Source organism: Fonsecaea erecta, assembly GCF_001651985.1.
Source record: "Fonsecaea erecta strain CBS 125763 chromosome Unknown Scaff1, whole genome shotgun sequence".
NCBI classification, from domain to species: domain Eukaryota; kingdom Fungi; phylum Ascomycota; class Eurotiomycetes; order Chaetothyriales; family Herpotrichiellaceae; genus Fonsecaea; species Fonsecaea erecta.
Genome location: NW_017387244.1, coordinates 2,375,672 through 2,393,634, shown reverse-complemented (window position 1 = coordinate 2,393,634; position 17,963 = coordinate 2,375,672). Strand labels below are relative to the sequence as shown.

General features: G+C 51.5%; 6 protein-coding genes across 6 annotated transcripts; 4 read left to right on the top strand and 2 right to left on the bottom strand.

Moving 5' to 3' along the window:
* Positions 1–142: 142 nt before the first annotated feature.
* On the bottom strand, positions 143–3,409 carry AYL99_00841 (hypothetical protein; the record flags this gene model as incomplete). Its single annotated transcript, XM_018832357.1, has 4 exons — positions 143–1,156; positions 1,235–2,428; positions 2,528–3,190; positions 3,227–3,409. 4 exons carry the CDS (start codon positions 3,407–3,409, stop codon positions 143–145), a joined length of 3,054 nt encoding a protein of 1,017 aa, XP_018698236.1.
* Positions 3,410–4,728: 1,319 nt separating this feature from the next.
* On the top strand, positions 4,729–6,309 carry AYL99_00840 (hypothetical protein; the record flags this gene model as incomplete). The annotated part of the gene is made up of 3 exons (XM_018832356.1): positions 4,729–5,158; positions 5,209–5,296; positions 5,352–6,309. The coding sequence occupies 3 exons, from the start codon at positions 4,729–4,731 to the stop codon at positions 6,307–6,309; spliced, it is 1,476 nt and encodes a 491-aa protein (XP_018698235.1).
* Positions 6,310–7,546: 1,237 nt separating this feature from the next.
* On the top strand, positions 7,547–9,407 carry AYL99_00839 (hypothetical protein; the record flags this gene model as incomplete). The annotated part of the gene is made up of 2 exons (XM_018832355.1): positions 7,547–8,792; positions 8,845–9,407. The coding sequence occupies 2 exons, from the start codon at positions 7,547–7,549 to the stop codon at positions 9,405–9,407; spliced, it is 1,809 nt and encodes a 602-aa protein (XP_018698234.1).
* Positions 9,408–10,015: 608 nt separating this feature from the next.
* On the top strand, positions 10,016–11,530 carry AYL99_00838 (hypothetical protein; the record flags this gene model as incomplete). Its single annotated transcript, XM_018832354.1, has 1 exon — positions 10,016–11,530. The coding sequence occupies one exon, from the start codon at positions 10,016–10,018 to the stop codon at positions 11,528–11,530; it is 1,515 nt and encodes a 504-aa protein (XP_018698233.1).
* A 46-nt stretch (positions 11,531–11,576) lies between these two features.
* Positions 11,577–12,232, bottom strand: AYL99_00837 (hypothetical protein; the record flags this gene model as incomplete). Its single annotated transcript, XM_018832353.1, has 2 exons — positions 11,577–12,052; positions 12,106–12,232. The coding sequence occupies 2 exons, from the start codon at positions 12,230–12,232 to the stop codon at positions 11,577–11,579; spliced, it is 603 nt and encodes a 200-aa protein (XP_018698232.1).
* A 597-nt stretch (positions 12,233–12,829) lies between these two features.
* Positions 12,830–17,424, top strand: AYL99_00836 (hypothetical protein; the record flags this gene model as incomplete). The annotated part of the gene is made up of 2 exons (XM_018832352.1): positions 12,830–17,366; positions 17,420–17,424. The coding sequence occupies 2 exons, from the start codon at positions 12,830–12,832 to the stop codon at positions 17,422–17,424; spliced, it is 4,542 nt and encodes a 1,513-aa protein (XP_018698231.1).
* Between the last annotated feature and the right edge of the window lie 539 nt (positions 17,425–17,963).

The window sequence follows — 17,963 nt, the reverse complement described above, 5'->3', positions numbered from 1 at the left end:
CCGCCGTCAATTAGCAGTAGCCTTTCACAAGCACTTTTCATTGATTCTCAAAAGTGATCGTTGAACGCTTGCCCCCCTGGTCTGTTGGATGGTCGGCCAGGCCGACTCCTCATGCTCCGCCCTGCCGGGTCTGAACCCTTCGCTAGAAATCACCGCTGCATTCGTCTTCGGAGTCGTCTGTGAACCTTCCCTCTCCAGGTTTCTGCTTGGCCACAAGAGACGGCTCAGCCTCCCCCGCATGGCCCTGGGTGGGTGATTGTGGCTCTAGCGTAGGTGCAGCCTCGGCGCTAACAGCGTCCTTGATCCCGAGCTCAACGCTGTCGACATTCTTCAGGACTTTGTCGTACAGGAGTCGCCGGTTTTGGACCTCATCCTTTCGGGTAACTATGACACCAACATACTCCCTCTGTATACTCCTGAGAATGTCATTAACAACGCTCCAGATCAGATGTTTCCTCAGGGCCGTTGGGATTTGCATGATATGTGCGCGGACGTGGTTAAAGATGATGTCAAACATGGACATCTTCTTGTTCTGGATATACCGCTCCATCTTTCCCTTCATTCGTTGGTACGCTCCCATGCCGGACTCGTTGGCGCAAAGAGCATATCCGTCGTGCATATGCTCACTGATTTGTGTTTCAAATAAGCGGCTGTAGTTGCGCTGCAAGTTGTTAATATAAAGTTTCGCCTGATTGGCCATATCTCTCAGCTTTTCTTGATAAATGCGTATTTGCCGCTTGAGAATCTCGAAAGCAGCTGCAGAGGCACCATTGCCGACAGCAGCGCTTTCAACATCGTTGTGGAAAGTGGTGAACATGTGAACCACATCAGCTGAGAATTCGTCGAGCATCTCGGGCATCGCGATGACAAAGGCAAATTCCCATGGTGCGGCGAGGTGACTCGTCAGGGGTTCAAGCAGATCCTCGTTGAAATTAAGGTAACCCCGAGAACTGGCAAAGCGTCCATCACGGCAAACCACAGCCTTGTACGTTGAATAGTGGAGACCACCCCCATTGACAGGCAAACCCCATCTGCGAACGATACTGTCTGCCTGAGCTCGTGCCAAAGCCGTAGCACTGAGAGCCGCTTCGCGGAAGTTGGTCTCAAGGCGATCGTGAGTACTGTCGACAAAAGCGTCGCATGCCTTTTCCAACGTCTAACAGCTGTCAGTAAGAAATACCTCGGAGACAACGCCGATAAGGGATTTATATCGCCAGAAGTGCAGGAAACTCACTGATTTCAAGTTGTTGAGCCTCTCTTTCAGCATTTGAGCTACCTGAACTGATCTTAACCCAGTGAGATTGTTTGCCTGGCTAGCATTCGAGGCCCATAGACGGAGTGAATTTAGATAGTGAAATATGTTGGAAAGGATTTTGCGGCAGTACGCCTGACGAGCAGGGGCGGTCATTTGGACGCAGTGGGCCTGCAGTGCAGGGAGTTCCGTTTCGTCAATGTGTTTGAAGCCTGGCGGGGTGGCATCTTGGGGGAGTCTCCCCTTCAACTTCTGATACGCACGAGATGATACACAAAAGACGGGTAACTTGCGAGCCACTTCATCGTAATCACGCGTACGGACCTCAGGGTCAAAACTTGCGGCGTCTTCTTCCTCGGCCAGTTCCTGGTCCAATTCAAGGATGCCCGCTGCGTAGTCTTGACGTATAGCATCCCGTGAACGCTCGTTGCGATATGCAATACAGCAGGCGTATAGCTTTTCGGAGATATTCTCGAATTTCTTGTCAACTTCTTGAACTTGAGCTCGCAATTCCAGGATTTTCTTCTCAATCTTGTGCTGCTCCCGCCGGCCGTCGGCCATGGCAGTTCGGGACTCGATGATCTTCTTTGAGATCTCATTGTGTGTAAGGGCTTCGCCCTGATAGTGGCCAGTATTGGAGGTTGCATAGCCAGATTGTGCTGTGCTGGCACGCTGATCGCTGTCATTTGGGCAGTCACGGCCCGACTCAGTCTTACTAGCTCCTACCAGTCGCTCCACGCTGCTGCTCCTAATTAAGACTTTGCGTTTCTTTGACTTCGGCTCGGGCTTAAAGACGGTTTTACCCTCTTCCAACTCAGTCTGCAATCTTTCCCAGATTTTTAGTTGATCATTGATGGAATGTAGAGTTAATATCATGTCGGACTTGGAGTGTTTGAGATCTTCGAGCTGCTTCTGCGATGCTCCCTTCTTAACTTTTAGGGCTCGCTGTTCCGTACACAAATGTTCCAGCTCTTCCTCGAGCCGCAGGGCATGCTGGGCTTCGGCGATCGAGATATCGTCAGTCTTGCTGCAAATAAACGTCACCGAACTGAGGCCTCCGTCCATCTTCAGTTGGCGTCTGAAAGAGGTACCAAGCAGGGTCTGTGCTGTTTTGTCGTCGACCGCTCTTGTAATAGGTGCAACAATTAATAGTGCATTACAATGTTTCATGTAGTCCTGGATCATCGTTAACATTGGGAGGCTGCCGAGGGGCAAACATCATTCGAAACGAAGAAAACATGATATCCGACAATCTTGGTCGTGGAAAGGACTTACTCTTGCGACAGCTGCGCGAGCCTGGTTGCTGTCGTGCATACCTGGAAGATCCACAATCACGGCACCAGTGGCTAAAACGGGAGCTTTGACGTAGAGTTTTACGACCCGTATGAGAGGCCAAAACCCCACCTCGCGCGGTTTCTTCTCCCTCCCATCCCTATCTCTTACTCCGATGGTGTTCTTGCTGCTCACAAAGTGCTGCAGGCCCTTGTAGAAAGCTGTACCATCCTCAGACTCAATATCACGTTTGGTGCCGAGACAGGCGACGTTCTCATGCTCCATCAGTTTGTCGACAGGGACCTTGGCCATTTCTTCTTTGGTGAGTTCAGGATAAACCGCCTTGACCTGGGCATATGCAATGCCGGCTTCCGAATTTTCGTTCATGCATTCTGGAAATACTTGTCCTGAACTGTTCAACAGATCCTGGAATAGAACCTCCAGTGTCCTTCGCCAGTCATCCCTTGAAATAAATTCTACCTCGGCGACGTATGGGGAATCTCCTGGCCGGGAGTAGCTGATTTCAGTGACGACAGCGGTACAGGCTCCCATGCAGCTGGTCGGAACAAAACATTCTTCATCGACTATGGCATTGATGAGAGAGCTTTTGCCCGCGCCCGTCGCACCAAGAACACCAATGATGGTTTTGGAAGGCGCAGCGGGAGACTGGATATTGTCAATCAATTCTGACCATTGACTTACTTCTTGAATCGACGCCTCTCTTAGGGTTCGCGTCAGCTCCTCCATCAACTGCAGGCCAACTTGGACGCCCTTCTCTAGCTGCTCGGGTGAACGACCATCGAAGAGATCAGAAATGTCAGGACGAGTCGTCACAGCATCTTTCGGACGAGGCTCGTTTCGAACGTTGCTGCGAGGATCTATCATTTCGTTCGCGGGGCCGGCGGACTGAGAAATCGTTCTGTCTTGAGAGCTCGGAATCGATGTCTGATGTCGACTCACACACACAGGGTTGGATTCTGAGCTGAGCGAGGATTGAACTGGCATTGTTAAGAGGCGAGCGTGGTCGACAACACCACATTGTATTGCAGGAGCAGGATATTGCGATCTTGCGGCCGTCAATTTCTTTCTTAAATCGACCATTTCTGTCTGCAGTGAATGTTCCTGTTGTTCAGTTCCGGGAGAATGAGTCGGTATCTTGAAGGGCTGTATAAAGGCAGGGGAGGCACGAGCAGGCATGACTTGGACATTGTGAAGATCGAAGTCACCGATTTTGGGGAGACATTGGTCAGCGCAGGCCCGGCCGTTCCTTGCAGGAGACTCGCTTGTTTCTTGAGGCAATAAATCCCAGCTTTCGCTCACTTGTTTGTTCACGCCGTGATTGGCCTCGCTCGACGTAGAATGTACCGGAGCATCCATAATCTTTCTCTTACCGAAGTCTTCGATACCTTTGGTTTAGGGATAAGCCAATTCACTGGGCGGTGAAAGTTGGGTGAGGCGACCTTGAGATATCCTTAGGTTTTGAAAGATATGCACCTCCGATGAGAGAATGGGATTGTTTCTGCTCAAACGACCGGTAGCATCAAGTACCATATCATTCATGCTGAGGCAGAGTGCGGCTACGTGAATACCCTTGGGCGGAGTTGTTAGGAGAATGAGAGTTGAGTTGGTTGGTGAGGATAGTTTGTGATGGAACGCCTCTTTTGAAAGCGCCAAGGCCAAGCACGTCGGAGCATAGAGACCACATTGATAGCCAGCGCTGGGTGGCCCACCGTATTCAACGCCAAGCCTGACCCAAGTCGTGATGTACATAGGAACCTCCTCCACTCCTCGCACCACCAGCCGCTCCCACCAATGCCAAGTGGATGACAGCAGAATAATTCAACCGAACAATTCAGCGAGGGTTCATGGCTCCGAAAGCGGTACCTGGCTGGTCTTCCTGATTCAGCCCAAGATCCTCTTCGAGAATATCGGCCCGCCATCTCTTCACGGTCTGCGCCGCCGTCTATGCCCGGCTAATCTTCGGACAGGTGAGATCATTGGTTTGCATTGACTCGCTTTCACTTTTATGACAAGAGGATCCTTTCCTTACCGCATATCCTTGGAAATTGTGAGCACATATATTTCTTGAATGGACATCTATGTCTCCTTTCAAGGTCTGGAACCCATCTCAGGCCCATCTTGCTACGCGTGAAGCCCTGATCTTCTCCTGAGAATCTCAAAAGCCATATAAGAGACCTGGCAGAATGCAGCTCAATAACTCATCATCTTATGGAGGCTCTACGGTCGCCCTTGAGATGCCGTCGCGGTCCCATCAACCGCAGGATATGGGCAAGAGGCCACCCGTCTATGAAGATATATCAGCTGGAGCCTTGCCTCCTCCCTCGACCGCTACACCTCAATTGCAAAAATGGAACTCCCCCAGAATCAACTTGTGGCGCTGTCTGGGAACCTTCTATTCTTTCATTATCTTGGGTGCCAACGACGGTGCATACGGAGCGCTAATACCCTACCTCGAAACATTCTACGGCGTCAACTATACGGTCATCAGTTTGATATTTCTATCCCCCATAGTTGGTTACACGATGTCTGCTCTATTGAACAACTACATTCATACCGTGTACGGACAAAGGGGAGTTGCGTGGATCATGAGCATGTCCCATTTGTGTGCTTACAGTGAGTATGTTGACATCTAAATGGAATCCGTAACTAACCCGTTGCCACAGCCGTCATATGCGTTCACCCACCTTATCCAGTTTTGGTAATAGTGTTTATTCTCGCCGGCTTTGGTAATGGCTTGGGCGACAGCGGCTGGTGGGTTGAAGTCATTAGCCTTCTCGTGTCATGAATACTAAACTTGCGGCCACAGGAATGCCTGGATTGGCGACATGGCTAACCCAAACGAAGTGCTTGGCTTCTTGCACGGCTTTTACGGCCTTGGTGCCGCACTCTCGCCTCTGATCGCGACAACACTGGTCACTAAAGCGGGCTGGCGATGGTACGAGTTTTACTATCTTATGGTGGGTGCAGCAGCTATTGAGGTTGTAGTTCTCGTCGGCACTTTCTGGAAAGCAGACGGACGGGCGTATAAAGCTGAGCATCCCCAGACCGCCGATATGGAAACCTCCGAATCAAGCACTCCTACCTCAGATAACACTGTTGCCGGCAGTCCAGTCGACAAGCAACGAAGTATTTTCGCTAAACTCAATCCACTCCGCAAAAGAGCGAAGGGCAAGAGCAAGACTCTGGAAGCGGTGAAGCAGAAGGTGACCATGCTCGCCTCGGTGTTTCTGCTTATCTATGTGGGTGTCGAGGTCAGTGTTGGTGGCTGGATTGTGACCTTCATGTGGCATGTCAGGAAAGGCTCGCCGTTTGCCTCCGGCCTCACATCGACGGGCTTTTGGTTGGGCATCACCGTCGGTCGATTAATACTCGGCTTCGTGACAGCTCGGGTATTCAAGTCAGAAAAGCACGCGATAGCCGTGTACTTGTTGTGCAGCGTGGCCCTTCAGTTGATGTTCTGGCTCATTCCCAACTTCGTCGTCAGCGCCGTCATGGTTGGCATGCTGGGCTTTTTCTTGGGGCCTCTGTTCCCCGCAGCCATTGTGGCCCTCACCAAGTTGCTCCCCAAGAGGCTGCATGTACCCGCGGTGGGGTTTGCCGCTGCTTTTGGGGCGAGTGGTGCCTGTGTGCTGCCATTTGCTGTTGGGGCAATTGCAAATGCAAAGGGAGTCAAGGTGTTGCAACCCATCATTTTGGCCGCCCTAGTGCTGTGCTTGGCTGTGTGGCTGTTGGTTCCCAAGCTCCCCAAACAAAGGATGGCGTGACCATTCCGAGAGGATATGATTGCAGGTGGCACAGGATATGTCTCCAGCAACAACCTCTGCAGCAAACACTGCATCGACTGACGGTGCCCTTGGACATTGACATTGCTTGGCATATCCTGAAGTTCTGTCGCTTTGACGTTTTCAAGCGAAGGGGGAAATTGTTTTGGGGCCTCTATTTATAGCCATGTGCCCAGGCCTCCTCACAACTGTGTTCAGGGTTAGCTGCAGATCTCCCAACGGCGGGATCTCATGCAAGTCATCGACGGAAGGAACATGGATCTGTGGCACCATAATCATGAGACAGGCGTTTCATGGTTGGTGGAGCATGTGCTAATACTGTAGTACTGTACTAAGTGAATGCACACCGACCTCCTGCTTCCTCTGTTGTAGGGGGATGTCGTATGTTGGCCTGATGAAAAGAAACAATAAGGGGAAGAAGGCGGCAATGGCGCAGCATCAAAAGTGAAACAAGTGGAGCCGAAGATGGAAGCGACAGCCGAAGTGCGCTAGTCCGGATGGGGCGATATGGGAGGGGGCAAAGGGATACGAGTCTTCAGCTGCTTGATCAAGTTTTCTGACCATCCATCTTCGAACCCCCTTGTTCGTTCGTGTTCAGATCTCTTTTCCAACGACATCCCTCCCGGCAACTCTGCATCTTCTTCAATTTGTCCCCATCATGGCCATCTCTGAGCAATCATTTAATCTCGTACTCTAGACTAGACTGGTTGGGTTTTTGGAGATCGCTGCGACGGCGTAAAGGGGAAGACAGCTGGCCCCTTGTCGCGTCTGGAACGCGTGTTTCGCCACTTATTAAGACACCGTTTTTGAGTTTTTGGGGCATATTGGCCGGCTTAATCGACATCTGGCGTCAACCTCTATCATTGGAATTGAGCAACACTCAACAACTATCGACATCGACCCTCAGCTGCGTTCCCCTGGAGGCATGTTTACTCCAAGACATGCGCCCCTCAAAGAGGGTCGCTCTTTCCCGGGCCTACCCAATGCTGGACCAACACGACGAAGTCTGCGCTCGCGACAAGGACTTTTTATTATTATATTACTGTTATGCATTCCACTAATATACTTACTCACCTCTGGGGACCCAACTTCGACAATCCAGCCGCAGGTTGTATCACCTGCCGACAGATCAAAAGACTTTTCATCGGATCCCGAACCCATATTTCGAGCACCGCAAAATGACGCCCTCGGCCAAGAACAGCTCTCTGGCAATACGATAATGCGTGAGCCCACAGAACCGAAATCGAATCCTGACATGCGGTTTGAGGCTCCTCCGGTTGAACCACCCATGCAAAATCCGAAGGCTTCAGAACAGCCAGACTCGTTGGACGAAGAGCCTTTTTCCCCCAAGCAGAACGATGTGGCCGCACAACCAAAGTCCTATTCTCCCAAGGGATCCAGCCATTCAGGATCATCCAAGGCGCCAGCTAACCCAAGCTCATTTTCCGAACGTCCCAAGTTCGAGAAGGCTCTTGCACGAGTAATCAGTCTTCTTCCGGGCGAAATGGAAGGCAGAGACTTGCTACGCGCCGTTGAAGGTACCGGAAAGGAGAAGCTTCGCGAAATGGGTTTGCGGGTCCGCGAGTATAAGAAGTTCTTTGAGGCTTGGGAAGAGCTTCATCTCACTTTCGATGAAGAAGGCGGCAGCTACGTGCGGGACGACGTTATCCAATATCTGCGACACCATCAGCACCAGCCTTCCGACGACGACATCGGCGAGTCCTCTCTGGCCCAAACCATCCATTCCTACGAGGCGTACCGATACTTTTTGGTCAAATTCGGACAACTGCTCTTCCCGTGGACCGCACCCTACTTCCCTGACCACATGACTCTCCACTCTCACTTCAAGAAGGGTGGTAGAGGTATCGTTCTGACAGCAGGTGATGATCAGGCCCCATTCCTACTCACGATTATCCCCACGTTTCGAAAACTTGGATGCAACCTGCCAATTGAGATCATGTACTTGGGTGATTCAGATCTCTCTGAAGACTACCGTTCTGATCTGGAAAGTCTGGATGGCGTACTCACTCGGGACATAGCGCAAATGGTGAACGACGAGGGCTGGAAATTGGCGGGCTGGGCCGCGAAGCCATTCGCAATCTTGTATTCCAGTTTCCGTGAAGTAATCTTCATTGATGCCGACAGTCTGTTTTTCGTCAACCCGGAAGTCCTGTTCGAGGATCCGTCGTACCAGAAATCCGGTGCTCTTTTCTTCAGGGATCGTCTGATCATGCCAGAGTCGAAGAAGCGGTGGCTTCAGCAAATCTTGCCCAAGCCCATTTCGAGACAAGTGAAGCAGAGCCGGTTTTGGACGGGCGATAGCGGCCACATGCAAGAATCGGGCGTTGTGGTGGTTGACAAGTGGCGCCACTTCATTGCGCTCCTCCTGGTCACGCGAATGAATGGACCTGACCGAGATGGAAATAAAGAAGAAGGCAGGGTCGGCATATATGACATGGTATACGGTAGGCTTGGTCTCTGATCCTCGGCGGCTGCCTTTGCTGACAATCTCTCCAGGTGACAAAGAGACCTTCTGGCTCGGTTGGGAGCTTGTCGGAGACCAGGACTACGCTTTTCATCAAGGCGACGCTGGCACGATGGGCGTTGTTCAAGAGCCCAAAGATCAAGAACAGAAGCCCAGGATGATGAAAAAGAAGAGGCCAGTCGTGGACGAAAACGGCCAGCCCAGACGGGACGAGAACGGGCAAGAGATTATGGAAGAATACGAAGTCCCCGAAGAACCCGAGGAGCAGGAGCCCGAGGAGAAGCCCGAGCCTTCGAACTACACTATCTGCGCTCCACAGCTTCTCCATCTGGATCTCCAAGGCAAGCCGCTCTGGTTCAATGGATGGCTGTTGGACAACAAATTCGCCGACAAGAAACAGAAGAAGTTTGGCAAGTTTGAACACTACCTGATCGAACCAAGGGATATCAGAGAACCCGGTGCTTGGCAGTTGGAGGAAAGCAACATGTGCTGTCTGACAACTGACGCAGAATTGAAACGAGATTTCTCACCGGACGAGAAGGCAGTATTGGACATGATGATCAACCAAGCCAAGGAGATTGGTGTGGCCGGGTGATTGGGAGGTGCACAACCTGGTGGAGAGGAAACATTGTTCGAAGCATTAATGAAGGCGTCATGAATTTTTGGATGTGTCCGGGTTTTAGATGGCAGATACCGACTTGATTTAGCGAGTGTCATGCTCTTGCAACCTTGGTGCCAGTGTAAGCATACTATGTCCAACTTCGAGTTGGGGCGGAGGGGGCAGGATCAGCCAGGGTCAAAAACGTTGAATCGACATTTTCAAAAGCTGTTCTTCTCTCTGTGTTTTGGGAGATGGAGTAACATTGTCCTTTCGACATCGGGTCGAGGATCTCGAGTACGTAGTGGTGGTGCAACAGAGTTATCTTGTGCAGCGGAGTCTTGGGGCCTCATATCAAGAAGGGCCACGGCCTCCGAGATATAGTCATAGATCATCATCGAGATACCCAGTTGCACATGTTGCATTCGTGGTCTTCACGATTCGAGATGATAATATCTTCGTCGTTTATTCCATGTCGGAACAAGAGACCCGCATCGGGTTGACAGCCAATCAGAGACCATGCCTCGTCAGTAGTCACCGCAACGCCGAAGGGCACCGGACGCATTGCCGGTTTTCGTTCAGACAAACTATCCCACGGAACCGAGATGTCTTCAGAAGTGACAAGACCACAGGCTTACCATTCGCAGCAAGAGGGCACATCGAAGCCCAGGAAGAATAAAGCTCCGAACAATCCTTTGGTCCGAGGTATTTTCCTGTTCTGCACAGAATGGCAGGCTCGTGGCAATGGCATTGGCAGTGGCAGTGGCAGGTGCACCGCAGACAACAGGGATGGCTCGACATGGATTCCAGCTGCGAAGGAGGATGGCGAGCAAGAGGCATCATTACCAGCGGCTCTCACCACGCTGGCTGCCGCGGATATGCCAAGGCGGTATACGCTCTACCCGCCGCTCCTCCTTCTTCCGCCCAACTTCCCGACGCAGAATCCGCAGTGGACGGCGTTCTATCATGCACTCAGTGAGGTTGACAGGGTGGAACTCTTCCGATGCATCGCTGAAAAGGGGTTCAAGGGCATGGGTGTCTCGCGGGTCGCAATCAATGCGCCTATTGCGGCCGAGGTCGATAAAGACCAAGACGGCGCTGACGGTGTCGGCGATGTCAAAGAGCCTGTAGACGTCACGGTGCAGGATCCTACGGCCAAGGAACAAAACGTTCTTCGCTGTCCTTCAGGTCTGGTCCCGGTGTACGGTGACTGGGGTGCCATGCCCGACGCCACCCAGCATCGAGACAGGATACTACACCCGACGGCTAAGGATTTCGACGAGGCTTTCTGGACATCCACGTCACAGCACCAAGGGATTTTGCAGTGTTGGGCGCCATTATACACAATGTTCAGTCGGGGGAATATCTCTGAGAAAGCACGGATCCTGGGACTGCAGTCACATTTCCCCGGCCTGGGTCAGTCTGAGTTGCATCAGCCGGTTGGCGACGTCGATGTGGTCGATTTCTACGTTGGCATTGGCTATTTCGCATCGTGTTATCTTGCTCGAGGCGTGCGACGAGTTTACGGGTTCGACCTCAATCCATGGAGTATCGAAGGGCTGCGGCGGGGCTGTGAGAGGAACGGATGGAGGTGCTTGATCGTCAGAATCGGTGAGGCAGGGACTCTGCAAGGACAGGGAGCCATCAGGGAACTGGTGGAGGAGATTGAAAGAGGCGACCAAACAGGTAATCCGGAAGGAGTCGTCAGATGCGTGGCCTTCCTGGGAAATAACAAATGGGCGTGGAAGGTCCTCGAGGAGATGCGACACGGATATGGACGTGTTGACAAGGACAAGAGGAAGACGGGACTGCGGTTGAATGTCAGACATGCGAATCTTGGACTCCTTCCCTCTTCAACAGCCAGTTGGCCGGATGGCGTCAAGGTGGTAACGGGTTTGAACGAAGATGCATCAGGCGGATGGTTGCACGTCCATGAGAACGTCGATGTCCAGCAGATCAAGGCAATGGAAGGGAAAATTGTGAGAGAAATTGATGTACTGGTACAGCGAGAAGCTCCATATCCTTACGCAGTTTCTGGTGCACATGTTGAGCAAGTCAAGACGTATGCGCCTGGCGTTATGCATTGTGTGTTTGACATCGAGATCAAACCCAATGGCTGATATCCGTTTTCACCTCCACGCCTTTCTAATTCCTATGCCCACAAGCTCATGGCTGTCTCCTAAACTTGAGCGGGATATTCCTCTCCACAATGCTCTGTTGTTGTTCTCTCAGGATGCGATCAGCCTCGTCTTCCCTCATGTCGTGTTTTCTGAAATGCTCGATATCTTCGGGATGGATCAGGTCCTCCTCTTGCGTGTTCTCGTCATGGTATTTCTCAAAATGGTGGATCTCATACTCATATTCGTCGTCGCCGTGATGGCCTGGGCCTAACTTAGAGTCTGGAAACTTCTTGCCGGCACGTATGCCCTCGAGCCACTGATCACGGGTGATGAGGCCGGTGCTGTGAGGGTCGAATAGTTTGAAGACGTCAAGGACGGCCCTGTCTTTGGCAGCGGCGGGAGTGGATTTCAGAGATTCATCGTCGAGGCCATAAGTACGGCGGACTTCGTCAGGCGTCCACGCACCATCGTTGTTGAAGTCATGGAGTGCGAAGAATGAGGCTGGATCAAAGTTGGAGATATCTGTACGCGTCTGTCAGGAACAATCTCTAGTTGACCGGTTCGGGACCACGTACGATGTTCTTCTTGCATGTGGTACAAGGCCCAGTCGTCTGCTGGATTGGCCAGCTCCTCTTGTGAGTGAGAGCCATGGGCACTGGCCACGGCAACAAGCGCAATGAATGCGGCCACCAAAGCCCCCATTGCAGCTGTGCAGCTTTGTGCGTATTTGGTGGTGATTTGCCTCAGTCCTTACTGTATCCCAATGCCATGGTTGTATGGTGGCTTTGTCGCGACAAGGAATGACATAATATCAAGAAGAAGTCCCCTGGATGCATGCAAGGGGCGCCCTTGGCTAGGCTCACTAGGCATAGTGCAGCCCGTGGCTACCTAGGCTCGGTTGGGTGGTTCGCTCCTGGCCACCAATTGGGGCCAATAGGTTGGTGGACCAAGGAATCACACAACGAGCCGGCCTAGGAATGTGTGAGACAGCCGCCGCCGCTACTTCCTTTCAGATTCTACCAGATGGAGAGGGTGTGACACTGCTACAGGAATGGTAAGCTTGATGCATTGAGGTAGGAAGGCACCGGTTAGACAAAGTGATGGCGATCTATCAACATGTTGTGCCTTTGTTTGCTTGCCTGCGCGTTACCCGTCACCCCCAACTTTCTGTAATCGTGCGTTCTTCATTCACTCCCTGCGGATTGATCTTCAATCTCTCAATTAATATCATGAAATCCATCACGGCCACACTTCCTCCTCAGTCTACGCAACTTGAAGCTCGTGTCCACCGTCCGCAGGATGGACGAACCTGACAAGCTTGTCGTCCCAGAGGGCCACAACTCTACGCTTGATCCAGACCAGTCTGAGCCAGGCTATGGCACAGAGTCCGAGGACGAATCCAAACCTCACCATGCCGAGCTAGAAAGCGCCAACGAGCAAGAGGCTAACGAGGCAATCCTCAACCGCTATCTCATCACTCACGCCAACAGCGACGAGATCCAGAGCCGACACGATGAGGAGCACAAACGGTCTAAAGCGATTATCGACCGAGCCCGTGATTACCAGCAAGAGCTCTTTGAAAAGGCCAAGGAAGAGAATATCATCGCCGTCCTGGACACTGGCAGTGGCAAGACCCTCATTGCTGCGTTGCTCATTAGACATTACCTACAACAAGAACTCATCGATCGAAGCAGGGGCAAACCAGCAAAGATCGTCTTCTTCCTTGTGAACAGCGTCCACCTTGCGCGACAACAGGCCCGATTCCTCTCCAACAACCTCCCCCAGAAGATCATCCCCCTGTTCGGCGACGTCTCGGACGACCTATGGGCAAAGGCAGAATGGGACAAAATCTTTGCGGAGAACAGTGTTGTCGTGTGTACAGCGGCGGTGCTGGACGCGTGCCTGATGAATTCCCACCTGAAAATCCATCAAATCTCACTCATTGTCTTCGACGAAGCCCACCACTGCAAGAAGAACCACGCATACTCGAGAATCATTCGAGATTACTATCTCAGAGGGGAGGGGGAGAAGCCTCGTATCTTCGGGATGACGGCGTCCCCTGTCGACTCCCGGCGGGATATTCACCGCGTTGCTGAAGACTTGCAATCACTCTTACAGAGCAAAATCGTGACCACCAACGACCTGTCTGTCTTCGATTTCGCACCTCGAGCCAAGGATGTCAAATGGTTGTATCCTCCACTGAGAGCTGAGTTCGAGACTCCCCTCTACTTGCAACTCAAGCCCCTCTGTGGCTTCATCGAAGACCTTGAACAATACTTCCGTTTCGCACGCACGGCTTCCCGGCAACTCGGCGCCTGGGCAGCAGACAGAATCTGGCAATACGCCCTTCCCACTTCTGAATACTCATCAGCCGTCATTCTCCGGAAATTCGAACGAAGCAGGGCATACGAGAGCGGGGTGGCGGCCTTAGATGCCATCCGTGAGGCCATTTCGATCGTCCAAAACCATTCATTTGAGCCTCCACAGGTTGACTCGGACTGTGACTTATCTTCCAAAGTGAAGAAGCTGTATATCGAACTTAAGGACCGCTTTTCGCGTGAAGCCACGACTCGCGGAATCGTGTTTGTGAGCGAAAGATTGAAGGCGCTTGTTCTTTGCGACTTGTTCATGTCACTCCAGATCCCTAATCTCCGAGCCGGCGTTCTCATGGGTCACTCGTCCGTTTTGACGCTGGGAAATTCGTGGAAAGATCAAGAGACCGTCATGGAAAATTTCCGCACGGGAACCATCAACCTCATCTTCGCAACCAGTGTCGCTGAAGAGGGGATCGACATACCTCAATGCAATGTGGTGGTCAGATTCGATCTGTACAAAACACCAATTCAGTACATGCAGAGTCGTGGGCGGGCACGGATGAAGGGCTCTATATTCGTTCATATGATCGAAGAAGATAACCAGTCCCAGGAAGCAGACGTCGAATTTGCCATCAATCAAGATGACTACATAAGAGGGTATTGTCAACAGCTCCCCCCCGATCGCCTATTGGGCCAAGGTTCCAAATTAAGGCAGCTCATGGCCAAAGACGCGAGTTGCCACAGTTTCCTGACCTCTTCTGGCGTCCTTGCGAACTACTCCAATTCACTAGTGCTCCTGAGTCGGTATGCCGACTCCTTGAGGAAGATTGGGGCGGTCTGCTCAGAAGTTTACGAGGAGATGATCAATGTCGAGGAGAACATGTTTCGATACAGAGTCATACTTCCTGCCACGGACGACGAGCGGACTGCACAGGTCAAAGGTGCCAACGGCGAGGCGCGAACAAACAAGGCACTCGCGAAGCGCTCTGCTGCCTGGCGTTGCCTTTTTAAGTTACGCAAAGCCCAACTGTTGGATGAAAATCTCAACAGCATATTCTTCAAAGCCAAGCCAAGTAACCACAATGCCAAAATCGCCGTTCCCCAACAGAAGGACAAATATGATAAGAAGGTGAAGCCCAATTTCTGGATCGAGAGCGGTGCGACATCGTCCACGCTGCCAACGGAACTTTTTGTCACCCACATCACAGTTGGGCCAAAATCCCTGTCCTGGTGCACCGATGGCTTGCTGCTTCTGACGCGCACACCGCTTCCAGACATACCCAAATTTCCCGTCTTTGTAGATGAAAATGTTGAGAAACAGGTCCATTTCAACCGATTCATAGACCCAGTGGCGGTAACACCGGAACAGATAGAGGCACTCACAGCATTTACTCTTTGTGGCGTGTTCCACGACGTTTTCAACAAAGTCTACACCCAGAAGTCGACATCTATGAGCTACTGGCTAGCACCTCCAGCCAAGGGGGAGTTAAAGGAAGCTTTTGATTCAATTGTCGACGTGGGTGAGCTTTCGGTCGCGCAACTCAAAGAACGCCACTGCTGGAAGCCATCTGCAAGTGTGGCAGAGGCAGAGGAAAACGGAGAGAAATGGTGCAATGCATTTCTCGTTGATCCAAGAAGTGGAAGATCCCGCTATCTTACGGGTGATATCTTGCCAGGAAAATCTATCTGGGACCCGATTCCTGAAAGTGCAAAATCAATTCAGAAGAAATCGAGCAACTCTATCATCGAATTCTCCGACAGTTCATGGGGAGCAAGGAAAAAAGACGCCAAAATGTACGATTCAAATCAACCCGTGTTGAATGCTAAGGTTGTTATTGCAGGTCGCAATTTCCTAACGCCATACCCGGTAGGCCGACCGCGATATGCCACGTGCCACATTGGCCCCCAATTCTTGGAGCTTGGTCGAATCTCGTGTTCGGTGGCCCAAACTTGTCTACTGTGGCCTTCCATCCTGCGTCGATTAGAGGACTATCTGATCGTGCGGGAAGCTTTCGAAAAGCTTGACCTTCTCGAAGTGCCTCTGGATCTTGCCCTGGAAGCCTACACGCAAGAGGATCATACAAAGGCCTATGGCACTGAAATACGGCCATTGCCTCTGGATGGGGATGATGTTGGAGAACAGTGTAGTAGGAAGGAATCAAGGGCGCCTATGAATTATGAGCGATTGGAATTTATCGGTGATGCCCTACTCAAGCTGATGACCACCATCACAGTGTTTAACCGCACAACGTGCGACGAAGAGGGAATGCATTGCAAGCGTATGGACTTGCTCTCCAACAGCCGGCTGTGTACCACTGCATCTGCTCCGCAGTACGAGCTTTTTCGCTACATCCGCTCTACAGATGAGCATTGGCGTGACACATGGTACCCGGAATTTCTGGAGCTCAAGAAAGGTCGGAACATCAAACTGGCAGGCAAACACCGCAAGCATGCGCTTAGCCAGAAGACTTTAGCTGACGTGTGTGAGGCCACTATTGGAGCATGTATCATGACTACTTGTTGCTTGCCCACTGCGGAAAAGTTCGATCTCGGGATCAAGGCCATCTCCAAGTTTGTGGAACATCCGGACCATGCCATCAACTCGTGGAAAGAGATTCTGCCAATGTACAAGCCGGCGCCATGGGTGGCCGACTTGAACGATCCAATTGCAAACGATATTGCTGATAAGCTCTTCCAAGCCACCGGCTATCGATTCAAGCATCCTCGCCTCGCACGCTCAGCGTTTACTCATTCCTCTGACCAGCACTCGCCAGTTCAAAATCTTCAACGACTTGAGTTCTTGGGTGATGCTTGCCTAGATTGGGTTTGCATATGGTGGTTGTTCTCAACCAACCCGACTCGCGGTCCTCAGTGGTTAACCGAGCACAAAATGGCCATGGTGTCGAACAAATTTCTCGCCGCATTGGCAGTGATCCTAGGATTCAATAAGCTCCTCTATGCTCATAGTCCGGCCGTTTATGATGATGTAGGCCGCTACGCATCCAAAGTTCAAGAGGCCTGGCAACAAAAGGACGTGAAACCCGATTTCTGGACTCGAGATATATCCGGAGGCAACGTACCAAAGGTCCTGGCAGACCTCGTTGAGAGTTATGCAGCCGCTGTGCTTATCGACTCCGGCTTCGACTATCGGGAGATTGAGCATTTCTTTGAGAGACACGTAAAACGCTTCTTCGAAGATATTGAGGCATACGACACTTTTGCAAATCGCCACCCAACCACCTACCTTTACCATCTGCTTCAACAAGAATTTCAATGTCGGAAGATTTCCCTCACAGTCCAAGAACGCAGCATCCAGCCGACCACAACCACCTCTAGAGACACTGATCAAAGTGAGGATGAAGGCGACGAAGCGGTCTCTGGAGTGATAGTGGATGCGGCCTGGATTGTGCATGGGCAGGTCGTGGCAGTGAACCATGGACGGGGAGCGAAGTTCGCCAAAGTCCGAGCAAGTCATAGCGCGCTGAAGAAATTAAGGACATTGACTCCCAACGAGTTCCGGCGTCAGTGGGGTTGCGATTGTGTAAAGAAAGAGGCTGATGATGCACTGGCCAAGGATGAGAAATGAAATGAAGCTATGCATAAGCTTTCTGTACTTGATGAGAAGCATAGTCCGTGAGGAGCTGACAGAAATCAGGCGCGAAAGAGTATACAAGCTTGCTGTCTTGATGAGGAAACTGTATGAGATCTGACAACAGTACCATGAGATTCCTGCTCCCAATCAGGTGAAAGAAGCGGTGGTGAATGATATCTCTCCCTCGAGTTGATGAGCTTGGGAAAAGGCATCACTGGCTCTCCGGCCAGCTCGTTCCCAGTACGACGGTTGTTTCAAAAAGATTGCTGACGAAAAGGGCGGAAAGAGCAAGCAGAAGCATTAGTTCCATAGCAAGCGAGCTACGTATCATTCACGATCCAGCTTCTACTTTAGTAGATCCGGTATCTCAAGCAGTCAATCTGTTAAATAGTCGGTCAATACATAAACATTTTGAAAGGGGACAGTCGTTGCGGATTAATTTCACCGACACAACGTGCATGCACGCACGGCATGTAACAGCCGCAACCGGTGGGTGCATACGTGGTTTGGGCGGCAGATATAAATG